The sequence below is a fragment of the Plasmodium malariae genome (assembly GCF_900090045.1).
Source record: "Plasmodium malariae genome assembly, chromosome: 1".
NCBI classification, from domain to species: domain Eukaryota; phylum Apicomplexa; class Aconoidasida; order Haemosporida; family Plasmodiidae; genus Plasmodium; species Plasmodium malariae.
Window position 1 is genome coordinate 60,711 of NC_041775.1, and position 17,075 is coordinate 77,785.

General features: G+C 19.1%; 1 protein-coding gene and 2 pseudogenes across 1 annotated transcript, besides 2 other annotated features; all 3 read right to left on the reverse strand.

The window, feature by feature from the left end:
* Nucleotides 1–351: 351 nt before the first annotated feature.
* On the reverse strand, nt 352–1,365 carry PmUG01_01011500 (annotated as a pseudogene).
* Nucleotides 352–1,365: a sequence feature (fam-l protein, pseudogene).
* An 11,027-nt stretch (nt 1,366–12,392) lies between these two features.
* PmUG01_01011600 (fam-l protein) lies at nt 12,393–13,360 on the reverse strand (the record flags this gene model as incomplete). The annotated part of the gene is made up of 2 exons (XM_029007399.1): nt 12,393–13,157; nt 13,274–13,360. 2 exons carry the CDS (start codon nt 13,358–13,360, stop codon nt 12,393–12,395), a joined length of 852 nt encoding a protein of 283 aa, XP_028859925.1.
* Nucleotides 13,361–15,899: 2,539 nt separating this feature from the next.
* PmUG01_01011700 lies at nt 15,900–16,748 on the reverse strand (annotated as a pseudogene).
* Nucleotides 15,900–16,748: a sequence feature (fam-m protein, pseudogene).
* Nucleotides 16,749–17,075: the final 327 nt, after the last annotated feature.

A 17,075-nucleotide genomic window follows, 5' to 3' on the forward strand; every position in this document is an offset into this window, starting at 1 on the left:
TAAAATTATATGAATTGTTTTATTATATATTAATTATAATGCATAAATATATATTTTTCTTGAAAGACCTATATATTTTTAAATATATATGTTAAACCATAAATATTTAATTAATATAAAACAATATACTAAAATATATATTTAGAAATATTATAACATTAAAATTCACAAAGAACTGTAGAACATATTTTTTAACTATTATATACTAAAATGGACATGTATATATAAGTGTAATTATAATATTTAAGGAATTATATGTATGACTAATAAATAAATATTTAAATATATTGCATTTGTTATCTTATATTAAAGACCTCGTTACATAAAGAAATATGTTCCACATTATATATTTTATCTTTTCCTCAATTTAATTACTTCATATTTCTTAACTTTCTTATGGTAATAAAAAACTCCTAATATAAGTGTGACACCTAATATAATAAAAGGTATAATATATATAACAAAAACAAAAAAATACGGTACATAACTATATCCATCTATCATCTCTACCTTCCATTGTTCACCTGGACTAGTTCTAGACATTTTCTTTATTAAACCTTTTACTTTTTCCATAGGCTGGAACAAGCAACTTAAATTGGAGACCTTTAACATATTATTTAATGGACCGAACCAATTACGTACAAATAAATTCAATATTTTTACCAACCCACGTATAAGCCCACAATTTGCATGTACGTCTAATATAAATCCTATTGATAACACAAAGAACAGTAATAAAGGTAGAGCAAATCGTAATGCTAATTTCTTACGTACTATTTTTCTGTATAACTTATCGCTAATTGTTTTGTTTTTTTTAAGAAAATCATCATAATCAAGTTCTTTGAATATTTTTTTTTCTAAATAGGAATATTATTTTGTTTCAAACATACAAGATTTATTTTTCATATTATTTTTATGTCCTCTTTGTTTCCTTAATGAACATTCACTTGATTGTTTCTTTTTTATTGTGTAACCTCTTTCATTATTTGACATATCTTGCTTATGATTCACTTCATATGGTAACTCTTCTTTTAAAAATACAATACTTGAGGCCTTATCCTGCTTATATTTTGTCAGTAATCGATAATATCGTGTATATAATTTACGACGATTTGTGTAGCATTCAGACAAAGCTTTGTTATGAATACCCTGAAAAAGCAAAAAAAAAAAAAAAATGGATCATGTAAACGAATTATCTCACTCTAAAAAAAAGTACTAACAAAAATAAAGCACAAAATATATAAGTCATACGTTTATCTTTAAATAATATTATAATACCTTATAAATATATAAATAATATATCCTACTTATAAGGATAAAAGTATAAATTTTAAAGAATGACAGTAACTTAACTTTTTTTTCCATAATGTAGATCATTAAAACGATAATATTCTAAGAAGGGGTACTATTAAAAATAATATAATATTCTTTAAATTATAATGGACACTATTGTTATTTATTTATTTATATATTTTTTATATTTTGCAGAAACATAATAAGAAGTATATAACTATAATTTTTTTTTTTTTACAACAGAGACAAAAAAAAACTTTAATTAAAATTATATAAATGGAAATCATTAATAAGTACTTAAAGCACATAAATTATTTATTTCATATAATAAAATAATTAAAAAAAATTTTTATTAATTCATTTTGAAATAATATAAAATATTTATGATTATTTAATATTTAAAATATTGATTATATGTGGAATATAGAATGTAGAGAATACAGATGATTCATTTATTTATACATTAAAAAAAATATTACTGATTTTAACGATGTTTTCCTATTAATGGTTCCACTTTTATAATTATTATACTCTTGAAAAACTTATTATTCGTAAGAAACTATTAATTATTATAACAATATAATAGTAGACATATTAAATGAAAAAAATATTTTTTTAGATATTAGTTTTATATTGCATTATTGCAATTAGGTATACCATAAAACTATTCTTTCTTTTTTGTACCAGAAAATATATAAAACATCAAATTTATAACAAACCACTTAATTAACTAAAAAGGTAATATATTTTAAAAGGTAAATAAAGACTCATCTTTTATTTTTGTAAAATAACTTTCGAGGGTTATAATATTTAATCAGTTGTAATATGTATTATAATTTATGAATGAAAAGTTTGTAAATTTATCAACTTATTTCATTTTTTTTTTAATTTAATATATATTTAGAAGAAATAAACTAAAATAGTTATACATAAACAAATAAAATATAGAATAGTTGTTCAATAATCTTAACACTATCTTGATATAATAATATACCTGTTTAATTCCGTTAGCAGTAGCAATGAATATAATTTTATATTCTTATATTTTTTCACATATTTTTAATAATATTTATATAAAGTTTTAGTTCTAAACATTATCTAAGATAAAAAGTGAAATAGGAAGTATCCTTTAAGTAACTCATGTAAATATAAGGATTTATGTATTTAAAAGTTAATAATGTTCTATTTATAACTCATTTTTTAAAGGATAGTTGTATTATTAGTTTTTCATAAATTCATATTTTAACTATGAAAAAAATATAGAGATTTATTAAAATATTCTTTAATAAAATAAGTTATTAAACATATAATTCTCATAATAAATTTTTTATAAAGTTCTGTTATGTTTACCTCTAAATAAGAAATACATATGATCAAAAAAAACCTATGGTTTTAATTTTATTGAGCAAAAAACTACATAATATATTGAAATTAAAAGTAGTATATAACTAATTTTAAAAAATAATCATCAAAATGTATATTTACAACCATAAAAAAAAAGTTAAAAATTTTGAAAATATAAATTACTTTACTGGATCAGTGAAGTTATATAAATTGTTAAATTCGATATTAAATTAACGATCGTGTATTTATTATAATAAAAATATGCATGAAACATTTTGTACGTATAATTATTATATATAAAGAAAATGTATTTACTGTAAGTACTAAGAAATATCCATATTATATTTTTATATATCCTAAAAATATATAACATGTATATGTTATGTCACAAAATTAAATTACCACCTAAAATAAATTATAATACTAATACTAATACAAATATAGAAACATAAGAAATGTCATAAATGTTTAATATGTAATTTTTTACTTTTCTGTATCAATATATATTTGAATATTATCTCGCGTCCATAAAAAAATAATGTTAATATACAGCAATTTATTTTTTTTAAGTACAATTTCATTAATCACAAAGAAAAATTTACTTATATCATTAAAAAAAGTATTTCTGTAGCAATGTACTAATTATAACTAATTCATATTATTGTTTTCTCCTATTTCTAATGTTTATTAAAAAATTTTACCTGTACATATATAACCCCTAAAATATATAATAAGGTAACTCACAATAATACAGGTATATCACCCTCCTCCAAATTAAGTAATCCCCTTGGTAGATCTTACCCCTATATATATAACAAATTAAATAGTGGAATAACAAATAAATATAATAAAAATACTACAAAAAACACCTATGGAGTAAATGCTAAATTGAAATTCATACATGCTAAATGGTTTAAACTTTTTTTCTGTGTATAATAAGTACATTCCTACATATATATATAGGAATAAATTCTCTACTTAATATTTTTTCAAAAATTTATATAAATCCCTTCAAATAAATTACATTTAACATACTTTTACAATTTGTATAATTTATTCGATGCAGATCCTGAATTATCAATAATTTTAACTAACCTTTTCCATGATACCGTAATTTAATATTATCATCCTCACTGTCTGAATCATAATAGCAATTTCCAAATAATATATTATTATTCTTTTATAATTTGTTCCTTTCTCATTTTCTAATAGTAATATATCATATGTTGAATCTAAATTACCATTAGTACTGTTCTAATTACCTAAAGATTTATCAGACGTAAACTACAACAAAAAGTAAATATTTTTATTATTTATAATGTGATAAGTTTACTTACGCTTAAAGGGAAATTTTTTAAAGTATATATTTATATATATATAACATGAAGAAGCAAAAAATATAAAGAAATTATTCTTCTGCGTTATTTTTGTATCTCATTATTAAAATAATAATTTATCCAAATACAAATGATAAATATAAATGTTTTAAATAAAAATTTTGTTTTTTCCGTTTACACTGAAATTATTTAATTTTATAACATATGTAATCAGGTACAAATGTCTACGTATATATATCAGGCATTGTTAAAAGTGTATAGTTAAATGATTTGATATTTTATTTAGTTAACAATGTATTAATTTAAGAAATAATATGTATATATTAAGGATAAAAAGGGAAAGATTATTTTTTAAATATTTCCAAAAATGTTCTTTATAAAAGAAGCAACATCAAACATAATAATTTTCGGTAGAACCAATTTTATTAGTAAATTAGCAAAAAATATATATATTTTAATAATATAAAAGACAAATTCTAAATTTTTTTTATGAAAACTGTTAATAATAACAATAAAATAAAATAGTTCTGGTGGAGTATCAGTATTTTTTTTTTATAATTAGGATAAAACAATGATGTGTGAAAAGAAAAAGTACATTGTCATGTATTAGAATTATAGTTATTACTTTTTACTGAAGGTTCCTAATAATAATATTTGTTATTTTTACATGTTATACCTTTTAAACATTATTTTATAATTTAAAAATATATGATATTTTATAATGTTTAATAGTATTAGTAGGATAAAAAAATTAAAAATAATAAAAGACAATTTTTTTTTATAGCACGAAATATAGTTTAACACTTTTCATGTACCTACTACGTACAGAACATTTTTACAAGAAAAATTTCTAAATACTCTTATAGGATTTAATTTGCGTAAACAGCATTTCATTTTAAAAATGTAATATTCATTCTATCTTTTTTATATATTCATATCATACTGTTGACATTGAATGCTAAAATTTCTAATTAATTAAAACAAATGCACTTTTTATTATATATAAAATAAAACTTATTAAATTCAACCATGAAATTTGTACCTTTTTTTTTTATTTTTTTTTGAAAAAATGTATAAATTTATAATGTCTATAAAAATATTAATTTTGAAAAAAAACAAAGTATATATAGAAAAAAAATATTTTATATAAAATAATCCAGAACATAAAATGATACAAATAAGAAATAATAAAAGATAATATATAAAACAGTTCATAATAAAATTTAGGAAAAAACTTATTGCATTTTTTTACTTTTTGACAACACTAAGGAAAAGATAAGGGTGTATGTATTTTTTATTAATTTATAAATAAATATTACTACAAATTATATAATAAATGAATCCTTTTATGTAATAAAAAAGAAATAAGATGATTATTAAATATACCTATATAAGAAGAAATAATAATATACCATACTATTTCTTGAATATAGTGAATCCATATATTTATAATAATATAATATATTAAATATATTATCTTACTTGTATAATAATAAATTCATGATAATTTATTTTATCATATAATTTTTCTAAAAAATAATTAATTATAAAAAAATATGTAAAATCTTAAAATTTTTATTATACTAGATAGTACATATTATCCTATGGTATATCACAAAAATAATTCAATTATTTTTTTATTTCTTATTTTAATATTCCTAAAGTATATGTATTGATATAAGTATATTTAAAGAGATTCTTCTCTATATGCATTTAAATAATTATTCTGTGTAGATAACGCTTACATTGTCAAAATTTAACAATTTGTGGTAATACAAAAGACTATTGATGTGCTTCTTAATAAATAATACATTATATTATGAAGGATATACAATGATAAATATTTTATAAACATATAAGCTTCTATTTATTTGTTGTCTTCTAAAATTATGTGTAACTAATTTAGTTGGTAATTTATACAGTATTATTTTTTTCGTATATTATTTTATTCATGTTATATGTTTTAAAAATATGCACTCAAATTTAAATTAAATAATTATGCATATTCAATAAAATTAAAAAATGTACTATAAATAATTTTTATTTTTGTTGAAATATTTAAGTACTGAGTGAATAGAATTATTAATTATATATATATTTATTTTATATATGTATATCTATTAATTCATATATATATATTTATATTAATCCCTTAATACTTTTTAAACTATTGTAGATATAATGTCATTTGTATTGAGCGATTTTCATAAATATACTTATTAATATAATAGATTAGGTTTCTCTTAATTACACATGTTCTTAATGTTATAATTATAATAAGGCATACAATTTTTTTTATTTTAATATTTCACTTAAAAATTGATGTATAATATAAATATTTTTGGTAAAATTTTTGTTTTCTTATTGTTTCATTAAGTAGTATTTTTACAATTACCTTTATTATAAAACTAATAAATCTTATCTAAAATGCTATTCCTACTATGAATGCTATTGAAGTATGTTAACACGAACATATATATTTTAAAATAATCCCTAAAATGAGGGTAATTACGAGCCTTTTCAATAAGTCTTTCATTATACCATAGAAGTTTATAGACATAAGTTTTTTCTAATTAATTTTTTTTTTGTAAAACTTATGTAACAGTTTAATATTACAAATAAGATTACATAGATTTATCTAATATTATCTCTACAAAAAAAAAAAAAAAAAAATTTATAAAAATTATTATATAATTTTTTTTATTTTAAGTTCCATATGAATTAATACTTTATATGCATATTTTTATATTCAATTTTTTTGTGCACATTTTTAATTATTACATGTGTATACTTCCTTACATGCTTACTTATGCATGGCGAATATTATAAACATTTACATGTACTAATAAATACTGGTTAATCATATATATATATCCATGTGTATGAATAAACTTTTTCCCATTACACTACGAAAAACTAATAACTCTTATGTTTTCCCTTTATACTTTTGCACTTTACATTTTCGCATTGAATTAATGTGTTGACTTTCTTAATGCTTACATGTATGTATTAATTAAAACGCAGTACAGAAATATTTGATAAAGCCAATAAAAAGTGCTTTCGCAACTATAACATAATATAATATAGGATTATATTAAACGAATTTACTGTGCATCTAATTAATATAAACTACTCCCTGTTTAAGTATCTTATATATTCATGCATATTCCTTTTATTTATTAACATCCTTAAGAGAAATATCTATTTCAATGAACTTCATGCATTGGTGACATTCTCCTTTGTCATATATCAGAGTCCTATTATTCACCACAATCTACCCTATGTACATAAACATTTACATAAAAATATCTAAAATGTGGACATATAATGCAGTAATGTGTGAAAATACAAGTAAAAAAAATTTCAACATGCTGTGGATTGTATACATGTATGTATGCACGCTTATACATTTAAGAATTTTCATCGTAAATATTCTAACACGTACAAAGAAACAAAGTTGACAAAAAAAAAAGGAAAATTAAAAATTATATATATATATGTATACATATGTACATAAATAATCATTTATACATGTACAATGCTATTCTATAAACATATATAGACATTCACTCAATAGTATCCTCAAATGGTTTCATTTATTTATCTAGATGATGTAACCTTTCTACGATAAATATATTATTTAATTTATTTTGTTTTAAATGACAAATGTACACATTAGCTCCTTTGTAAAAGTATTCTTCTCATGGAGGTATTAACGAAAAAGAAATTTACACATATGTACATGAAATTTAATCATAATAGGAAATTGCTTAAATGATATCGTAAGATGAAAAAAATAAAGCATGCTATATAAAATGCATTTTATTCTGTTTATTAGTTCTAATTTTATCACGTGTACTCTGTCCACGCGTATAATCGTCCATAAGCCTCTTTAAAAATATGATCAATTATTTCAAAGAATTTTATGATGTATAAAATATGCATGTTATGAAATTAAGGTATATATGTGGAAACACATGAACGGAACATAATCACATCTACTTTATATATTTATGTACACATACACATTTGTACATACATGTAAATGATGTAGCAACATAAATGATACTTAAAAAAATTTTTAACAAAATATATTTTATTTTTTATAATCTCAAATAACAATGAAGTACTTAATCACAAGTGTAGTTGTTCAGTTTTTCGTTTCCTTACGCGAACTACGACTAAAAAAAATAAATTAATAAAAGTATTGTAAACATTTACTCATCATTTTTTTTTTACTTTTTTTTTTTTTTTTTATTTCACTAAACATTTATATTTATAATCATCTAACTCTATTGGAAGTATATCTTCCTCAGGGTTAACAAGGAAAACAAAGTAAAAAAAAAATAATAATTTGAAATGTATATTAAACTTATATATTTTTTATCATTCTTAATTATACTTTATGTTATTTTATTTTTTTTTTTATGTTTCCTGATTTTATTTGTTCTATTTTTACCTTCGTATTGTCCCTCAACTGTCGTTTTGTTCCTTCTCTAATCTCCACTTTTTTAAATTAACTTTCTCATACCAAGATTCATTCCTTCTCATAGATAAAAATATAACTAAGAAAAAGAAAGTGTATTTTTCATCATGTAATATTTCTATTCCTACAATGTACATATTGTTAATACTTTATATTTTCTTTTTCGCTAAAATTTTTGCATGCATTATCCTTTACATTTAAGAGCACAACTTATAGTATATCAAAAACAGAGATCATGTTAACATTTACAGATATAATTACGCATGTTATAGCAATTATAATAACAAGTCAACGACGCATTCATATATTAGTGAATATTTTACAATTGTAATATAAGGATTCTAATTTTTTTTTTTTAATTCTTATACATTTTATTTTACTTAAAATATAATAATTGAATTTTTTCAGTTATTATTTCTCAAATATTAATTATAAAATAAAAAAAGTAAAGAAAAAAATATAGAGCAAAAAGATAAGATAAAAAGGAAAAATAAAAGTTAGACCTAAATAACGATTTACATATACACTTATGTAAGTAATATATATTATTTACTTATGTATGCGTTTAAATATTTTAAAGTAAATCAGAAAAAGTTAAAAAAAAAAAGAACCTATAACTATGAATACACAACGGAGACATGCAAACATGAAACAGTAGATATAAAAACTAATCAAGCAATAATAGAAATATATGCAAAGAAAAATACAATTAGAAGGAAAATTATATCAACAAGAACACAATCAATTTTGGTTAATATTTATTCTAATATTGAAAAAGAAAAAATGTTAACATATTTTTATTTTTCAGCTTATAGAAGAAAATTTGCTTCAAATATACTGTTATGCATAAAAAAAGTTACTAAGAATGATAAAATTATAATAGTACAGCGAATTTTTTTTTATTTTGTTATATCGTAAAATAGTTAATTATTATCTATAAAAATTATATTATTTAAATATGTTAATAAATATTTTAAAGAATATATTTTCCTGTATCATGTTTGTGTCAGTATAATATACAATGAAAAACACAATATTATACCATATTAAAATTTACGTTTGATGAAAATTATCTACCCTTATAATTCTTTATTATTATATAAATATTAGTAGCTTATATGTGCTCATTTTGTAACAAATATTACTAAAGAAATTAAAAACAAACAACCATTATTCAATTAATATATTTTTTTTTAATTTTTTCTTTTTTCAATCTTAAAATGTTTTACAATATTTTCTTGAATTCATATTTTTATTTTTTAAAATGTTATATTTTATTTTAAAATATAATACATAGTATTACATAAAATAAGTAGCACTTCAAATGAATATATAGTAATTATGGATTAGATTTATTTGTTTTATCAAATAAAATTAATTGTACTGAATATATTTATTATATTATTTCCTAATTCATATGAGACAAAAGTATTTATTTTTTAAAGTCCCATATAAAAAGTTAAAATAATGCATATATTATAATACAAGTAAGGAATTATATCATATTAATTAAATATTATGCATACAACAATATTCTGATTATTATATTTAAAGTGCTATATTTCCATTAACTCTATCCAAGAGTATAAAAGTGGAAGAACAAACTGACTTGGAACATTCTGTTGCTACTATGATAGTTTTATCATAGATTTAATTATAAATATTAGTTAATAAAAACAGACTAATTTAAATATATTTATGTATTCACTTTAACCAAAAGATCATATTCACTTGTAATTAACATATATAAATTTAATAAATAACTAAAATTTAATTGTATCTGCGAAACTGTTATTTTATAAAATATACATATAGTACATGTTAAATAATTTGAACAATTATGATATATATTCGGAATATTTTTAGAAGAATAAATAGTTTAAATAAAAAAAATGTGCCTTTACAAGTGTATATTTTATCTTACTAAAAAAAAAATAAAAGCAAATCTAACGATTGTTTCAATATAATATATATGAAACCAAAAGAAAGTAACAAACCCTATGATATTAAACATATTTCATAACTTCACATACTTATATATATATATAGATAGATATCCTTCATGCTTAAAAGTTTTTTAATTAAACAGATAACAGCTGGAATAGATTTCTTTCTTTTACAAAATAATATTTATACTTTATACTTGAAAAAGTAAAACAAAAAAATAATATTATAATATAAATAATATAAATATATATTAATACATGCGCAAAAAGAAATATTATAAAACATATTACTTAATATTAACAAAAAAAAATATATGAACATTTTTTATTAAAATTTTTATAACAATATTTTCATTTTCACCTTGTGCATTTTTCCGTACGTAATAGTTTCATTTTCTCTATGTTTTTTGTACACAATTACATAGGACAAATATGAATACTTTATTTAATTTCCAACAAAAATGATATGCTGAATATATGTAAATATGATAACTAAAATATATATTAACATTACATTTTCATTTTTTAATCTATAAAAAAACAAATATACAAAATGAAAATTATTAGCAAACCAATTGTATGTTAAACAGTGCATATTAAACTTATTTAATTAAGACATGCACAAAAATATATGGAAAAATTTTAAATACACCTACATAAACCTTATATAACACGGAAAAATAATATTATGTATTTATGAATTATCTATCAAAAAAAAAAAAATTAATTATTTTCTTTTGTTTTATTTAAAAAACGAATTATATAAGTATAAATGTATTACTAATTGATAGTAGAAAGTATATAATTTTTTATTTGTAACTAAAATAATTTTTATTCATTAGTTAATATATTTATGTACATGAAAAATAGTATATACATAAAAAAATACCTACACATTAGTATACGTTTGTTCAAATATTTATTTATTTTAATTATCCTTAATGATAATATAGATTCTTACGTATATATTCTCATATTTAAAATTTGAATATTGTGAGAAAGAAAAAAATAAAATATATGCATATTTTCTACGAATACATGGTTAAAATTAAAGGATTAATTTTATCTTGTAATAGTGTAAAAAATAAAAAAAATATTTATTGTATATACATATAAATTTTTAATGTAATACATATTTAAGTAATTTTTTTTTGCAAAATTCCATTATCACAATTAAATATAATAATACATATTTATTGCTTACAATTAAATTTTGAAGATTGAGTATTTCTAATTTATTCAGCAATTATAACTAACCATATTTTATTAAAAATAATTTTAAATTATATGTTTATACTTTCCCTTTAAATTATGAAAAATGATCGTATCATTTGTTAAAAAGACAATTATAATAAATATATTTATAATACATATATCATTAAACGAATTCCATAGAATTAGTATGAAGTTTATATTTGGTAAAAACAAAAAATATAAATATATATATCAGTGGTACAAGGCATAATTACTTCGTTTCATTAAATACAAAATAACATTCTTTTATTTTTAATATAAAACTAATTATACATTTTTATAAATGTGTCGTCAAGTAATATTTTTATAGTGGATTAGTGAAAAAAATATAAAATATTATTTCATATAGTTCAAATATAAAGTAACAAAGGACATCGATAAAATTATATCAAATGTTCTCTTAGATATTAATTCTGATACACATATATATATTTTTTCTTAGAAATCTATGTAAATTATTAATTGCATATATTAGATCATATCTTTTAATCAACATAAAAATATAACTTAAGAGGTAAATTGAAGAAAATTAAAATATTCTAATTTATATAAGAAAATAAAAAAATAAAAATTTTCTGTAGTTCTCTCAATAAGATCAGGTAAAATCAGACATGTCCATAGAATTTAGGCAATTATGGATGTGCTCAATAAACATATAATTAAATATTAAACAGATATTAGTTCATATTGAATATTTCTTTACACAAACTAACATATTTCTAATTATACATATTATTTTTTCCTAAACTTAAGTTTTTCGTATTTTTTAACTTTTGTATGGTAATAAATTATTCCTGATATAAGTATGATACCTAATAAAAAGAAGGGTAAGAAATACGCTACAAATCCAAATAAACCTGTTATATAATAATATGCCGTTTTAGATTGACCACCAACATTCACCTTAGTATACCTAAAAAACGAACCTATAGAACTACAATCATAATGAAACCATAATCTTAAGGTTTTTTGCCACCCCGTCGCTAATATGCTATTAAATACTATAAATAACCACTTTATAAGCCCACATTCACAAAAACTATCTAATATGAAAGATATGGATAACAGCAACAACAATGTTCCAGGTAATATAAATAGCATTTTATGTCTTTTACAAATAATATTTTCGTATGTTCTACTACTAATTGTCCTATTTTTCTTAAGAAAATTTATAAAATCAAGTTCTTTGAATATTTTTTTTTCAAGACGTGAATAATTATTTGTTTCAAATACAAAAGATTTATTTTTCTTACGTTCTTTATGACAATTAGCATTATTTAACAAATTTTTATAGTATTGTTTATTTATACTTTTGCCCCCTTTTTCGTTTTGAGTTATATATATTTTTTTGTGCTCTTCATTATTTAATGTCTCTTCTTTTAAACTTACATAATTTGAATTCTTATCCTGTTTACATTTTGTTAATAATCTATAAGTTATTATGTATTGTGTATCCCCATTTTTGTGCTCCTTATACCGTGATTTGCTAAACGTACACTAAAAAAAGTGTAAGTATTTATTATTTATATGAATAAGGATTATAATGCTAAAAAACAATATAAACAAAAATTAATAATGAAAAATATAATTAGACATAAATAATATTTTCAAACCATATCATTGGTAAAATGACATATCCAATTTAAATATATAAAGATAGTAACGTTAATAAGGAAAAGTATCTTAATTTTTGTTTCCATAATTTAAATATCAATAATGTACTATATTCATCAGAAAAAAAATTAGTAACCGTGTATATGCATCTAATAACCTACAGTGCTATACTAATTAAAAAAAAAAAAAATTTTATTAACACTTCCTAAGAACACAGTAACATATGTACAACGACAATGATTTTAAAAATAGTGATAAACAAAAATAATTTTAAATATATATTATAAAAATTTTGTTTTAATTTTACCATTATAAAACTAATCTTCATTAAGGTATATAATTTTAATAGTTTCAAAATATTCAATATATATATTTTGATAAATTAATATGGAAGAATAATATAATAATACTTACATAATTTTTTTTAAAATAAAAGGAAAAGAAAATATAATAATTCTTAGTTTTTATAAATATTTTATTTATATAGAGTATAGAATGTATAGAATATAAACACTATAGAGTATATGGAATATAGATATAATATGGTTTCTCCTGTTGACATAATAACAAATAATTTAAAAAATATTTTTTTACTAATAATGATTATTTATGAAAATTATGCTTCGTAAAGACGTTATGATTATGAAATATTATTATTTATTATGATAATATAATAATAGTATTAATAAATAAAGAAAACTTTATAATGTAAAGGCACTTGTATTATATTATTTAAATCTCACGCGTTAATTACTTCCTAACAGTATGTACAATGTTTAGAGACCATGATATATTTTGAAAATTTAATTTATAAAATACTAGCAAATCTATAAAACAATATATATTTAAAAGGTAAGTTAATTACAATTTTTTATATTTGTATAATAATTTTTGAAAATTACAATTTTTAAATATAAATCATGTTATATCATGAATAGAGATGTCTTAAAATTCTTAGATTTATTACAATATTATATTTTTAAATAGATATTTATATATAAAAGTATTTTTATATTAACAAAACAAAAAACACTAAAGCTTATATTAAATGTATTCTGAGAATAACGCTATCACGATAATGCATTCGCTTAGTTTTAACAAGATTGAAAAAATATATTTTCTTTTATTATTGTTATAATATAACATAGATATATAATATATTTTTTTAAATAAAATTATACTAACAATTCGCAGTACTTAAAATATGAATATCCCCAAATTTAATGAAACACCGTAATAATACACAATTTTAACAATATCCTACATAAAGCTCCTGCTATAACTAAAATTATATTAATATATGTAAAATATATCTTCACAGTAACGTGAAAAATAAATCTGTATTTATTATATATAATAAAAGAATTAATTTTTTTTTTTAATTTATTTTAAAAATTATCATTATAAATATCGATAAATTAGTAATTAACTATATAATCTATATGTATATTTATATATCTTTGAAATAATACTAATACCTTTACATATTTATAGATAATAATAAAATATAAATCAAATACATAAATAAATAATAGCACATTAAGAAACTATTGTAGAATATTATGCATGTTTTAATTACCTGTAACTACAATTTAAATTTTTACATATATATATCTCATTTTTATAAATTTACAATTATATCAGAGTAAAAAAAAAAAAAATTCTTATTTTATCTATTAATATTTAATTAAATGTAATATCTTACTTTAATCTTATAATTATAAAAAAAATAATAACAATATGTAATATATTTATTTATGTATTTTCTATATAATATATGTATATATCTAGGAAATATTGTAAAATTAAATTAATACCACAATTAATCGCAATAACGTATGTATAAGTTGACATAAATTTTCATATAATCGTAAAAATTTAGAATTCCCACGTTACCAAAATTTTATTAATAATCTAAATATAAAAATGGAATTATTTTATTATATAATTATAATTTCATACGTTTGCGATGAACAAAAAAAAATGTCTGATAAAACCATTTTCATAGTACATATATTTTCTTCATATTTCTTATAAAATAGTTTTTTATTGAATAAATATTCCATTTTAAAAAAAAATATATATACACTTATTTATACTTATATCTGCAACAACAAGTATTTTCTTCATTTCATTATATAACAAATAAGACAAATATACTGTTAATTTTAATATAATAATATATATTCATTAACCTAAAAAAATTATAATTTAAGTAAAAGCTAAGTTCAAATGGCATATATCAGTTCTTGTATCAAGTCCAAAACATAATAATTCTAAATAATTACATTAATTTTCATATATTATATTTGTTTTAAAGAAAAAAATATATTTTGTATAAAATTATATTTAACTATATAAGCGTTAGATCATATACATATTTACTTCAACTTATAGAATACATTAATATACAAATTAAAAAAACATTAAAACTTTAACGTTCATACAAAAAGTAACATAATTTTTTACAGTTTTTACTAAAAAATCATTTATACAAACATAGTTTTATAACATTATAGCAATAATATGTATATCCATTAAGAATATATATATCAAAATATATTATAGGCATTATTAATATTAAAAGTTTCTTTGCAGAAAGAGACATATTCATTATTAATAATTTTATTCATTCATCAACTTGATTTTTTCATATTTTTCATTATTTATTAAGATCTTAGGTAACGCTATTATGAGTATGACAGATAATATAATCATAATTATGCTAAATAATATAATACACATTCCAGACGCATTAATTGCTGTATTGATATTTTCGTTAAAAGTTGATAGAAAACTTAGGAGCTTTCCACCTACACTTTCCAACAAATTATAATGATGTAAAATGGGGTAGCCTAATCCCAACAAGAAAAAAAGAAAAAGTAAAGTAACTCCAAATCCGTAACTTTTAAATTTTACTTTCTTTAAGGAGATATCACGAATTCTCCTGTTATTTTCAATAAAATAATCGTAATTTTTTTTTTTATCCATTTTTTTTCGAAATGAAAATGTTTTCCATCAAATATTCCATTATCATAATCCATAATTTCTGTATAGTATTGCACCTTATTTAATGAATTCCTTTTAGATTTTTTGCTTTTTTCCTTCTTACCCTCTTCATTATTTTGCATATTGTCTTTTAAACTTAATATATATGAATCTTTATTTTCTTTATTTTTTACTAGTAATCGATAATCTCTTGGACGTAGCTTTCCAAAAATATTGCAATTATTACACAATGAATTGTTAAAAATATCCTAAAAAAAATAAAATTTAGATATTATTTATTTAATTGGATAAATAAACTAACGGTAAAAAACCGTATAAATAAAAGCAAAACACTAAAAATATGAATAATATATATATCCCTAAATAATATTATTATACCACATCATTATAAAAATGACATATCCGTGTTAAAAGGATAAATGAAGCAATTTTAATAGCTATAGTTAACTTAACGTTCTGTTCCATGATACAAATTTTTGATATTCCCATATATTCGATAAGGAATATATTAATAATAATATAGTATAGTTCCAATTATAAAGGATTCTATATCACTCTAAAAATTTTTTTATATTATTCCTTCATATATAATAAAATTTATATAAGTATAATAAATTTTACTGCACATACCAATTAAAATAACTTTAAAAATATAATATAATTTCTACTATAATTTTATTTAAAAAAAAAACATTCTCGCTAAGATAAAACAATTTGTATTTATTTGAAAACATTTAAATATATAATTTCATTATTTAATGTAGTGCAACAATTATATAATTTTTTTATTAA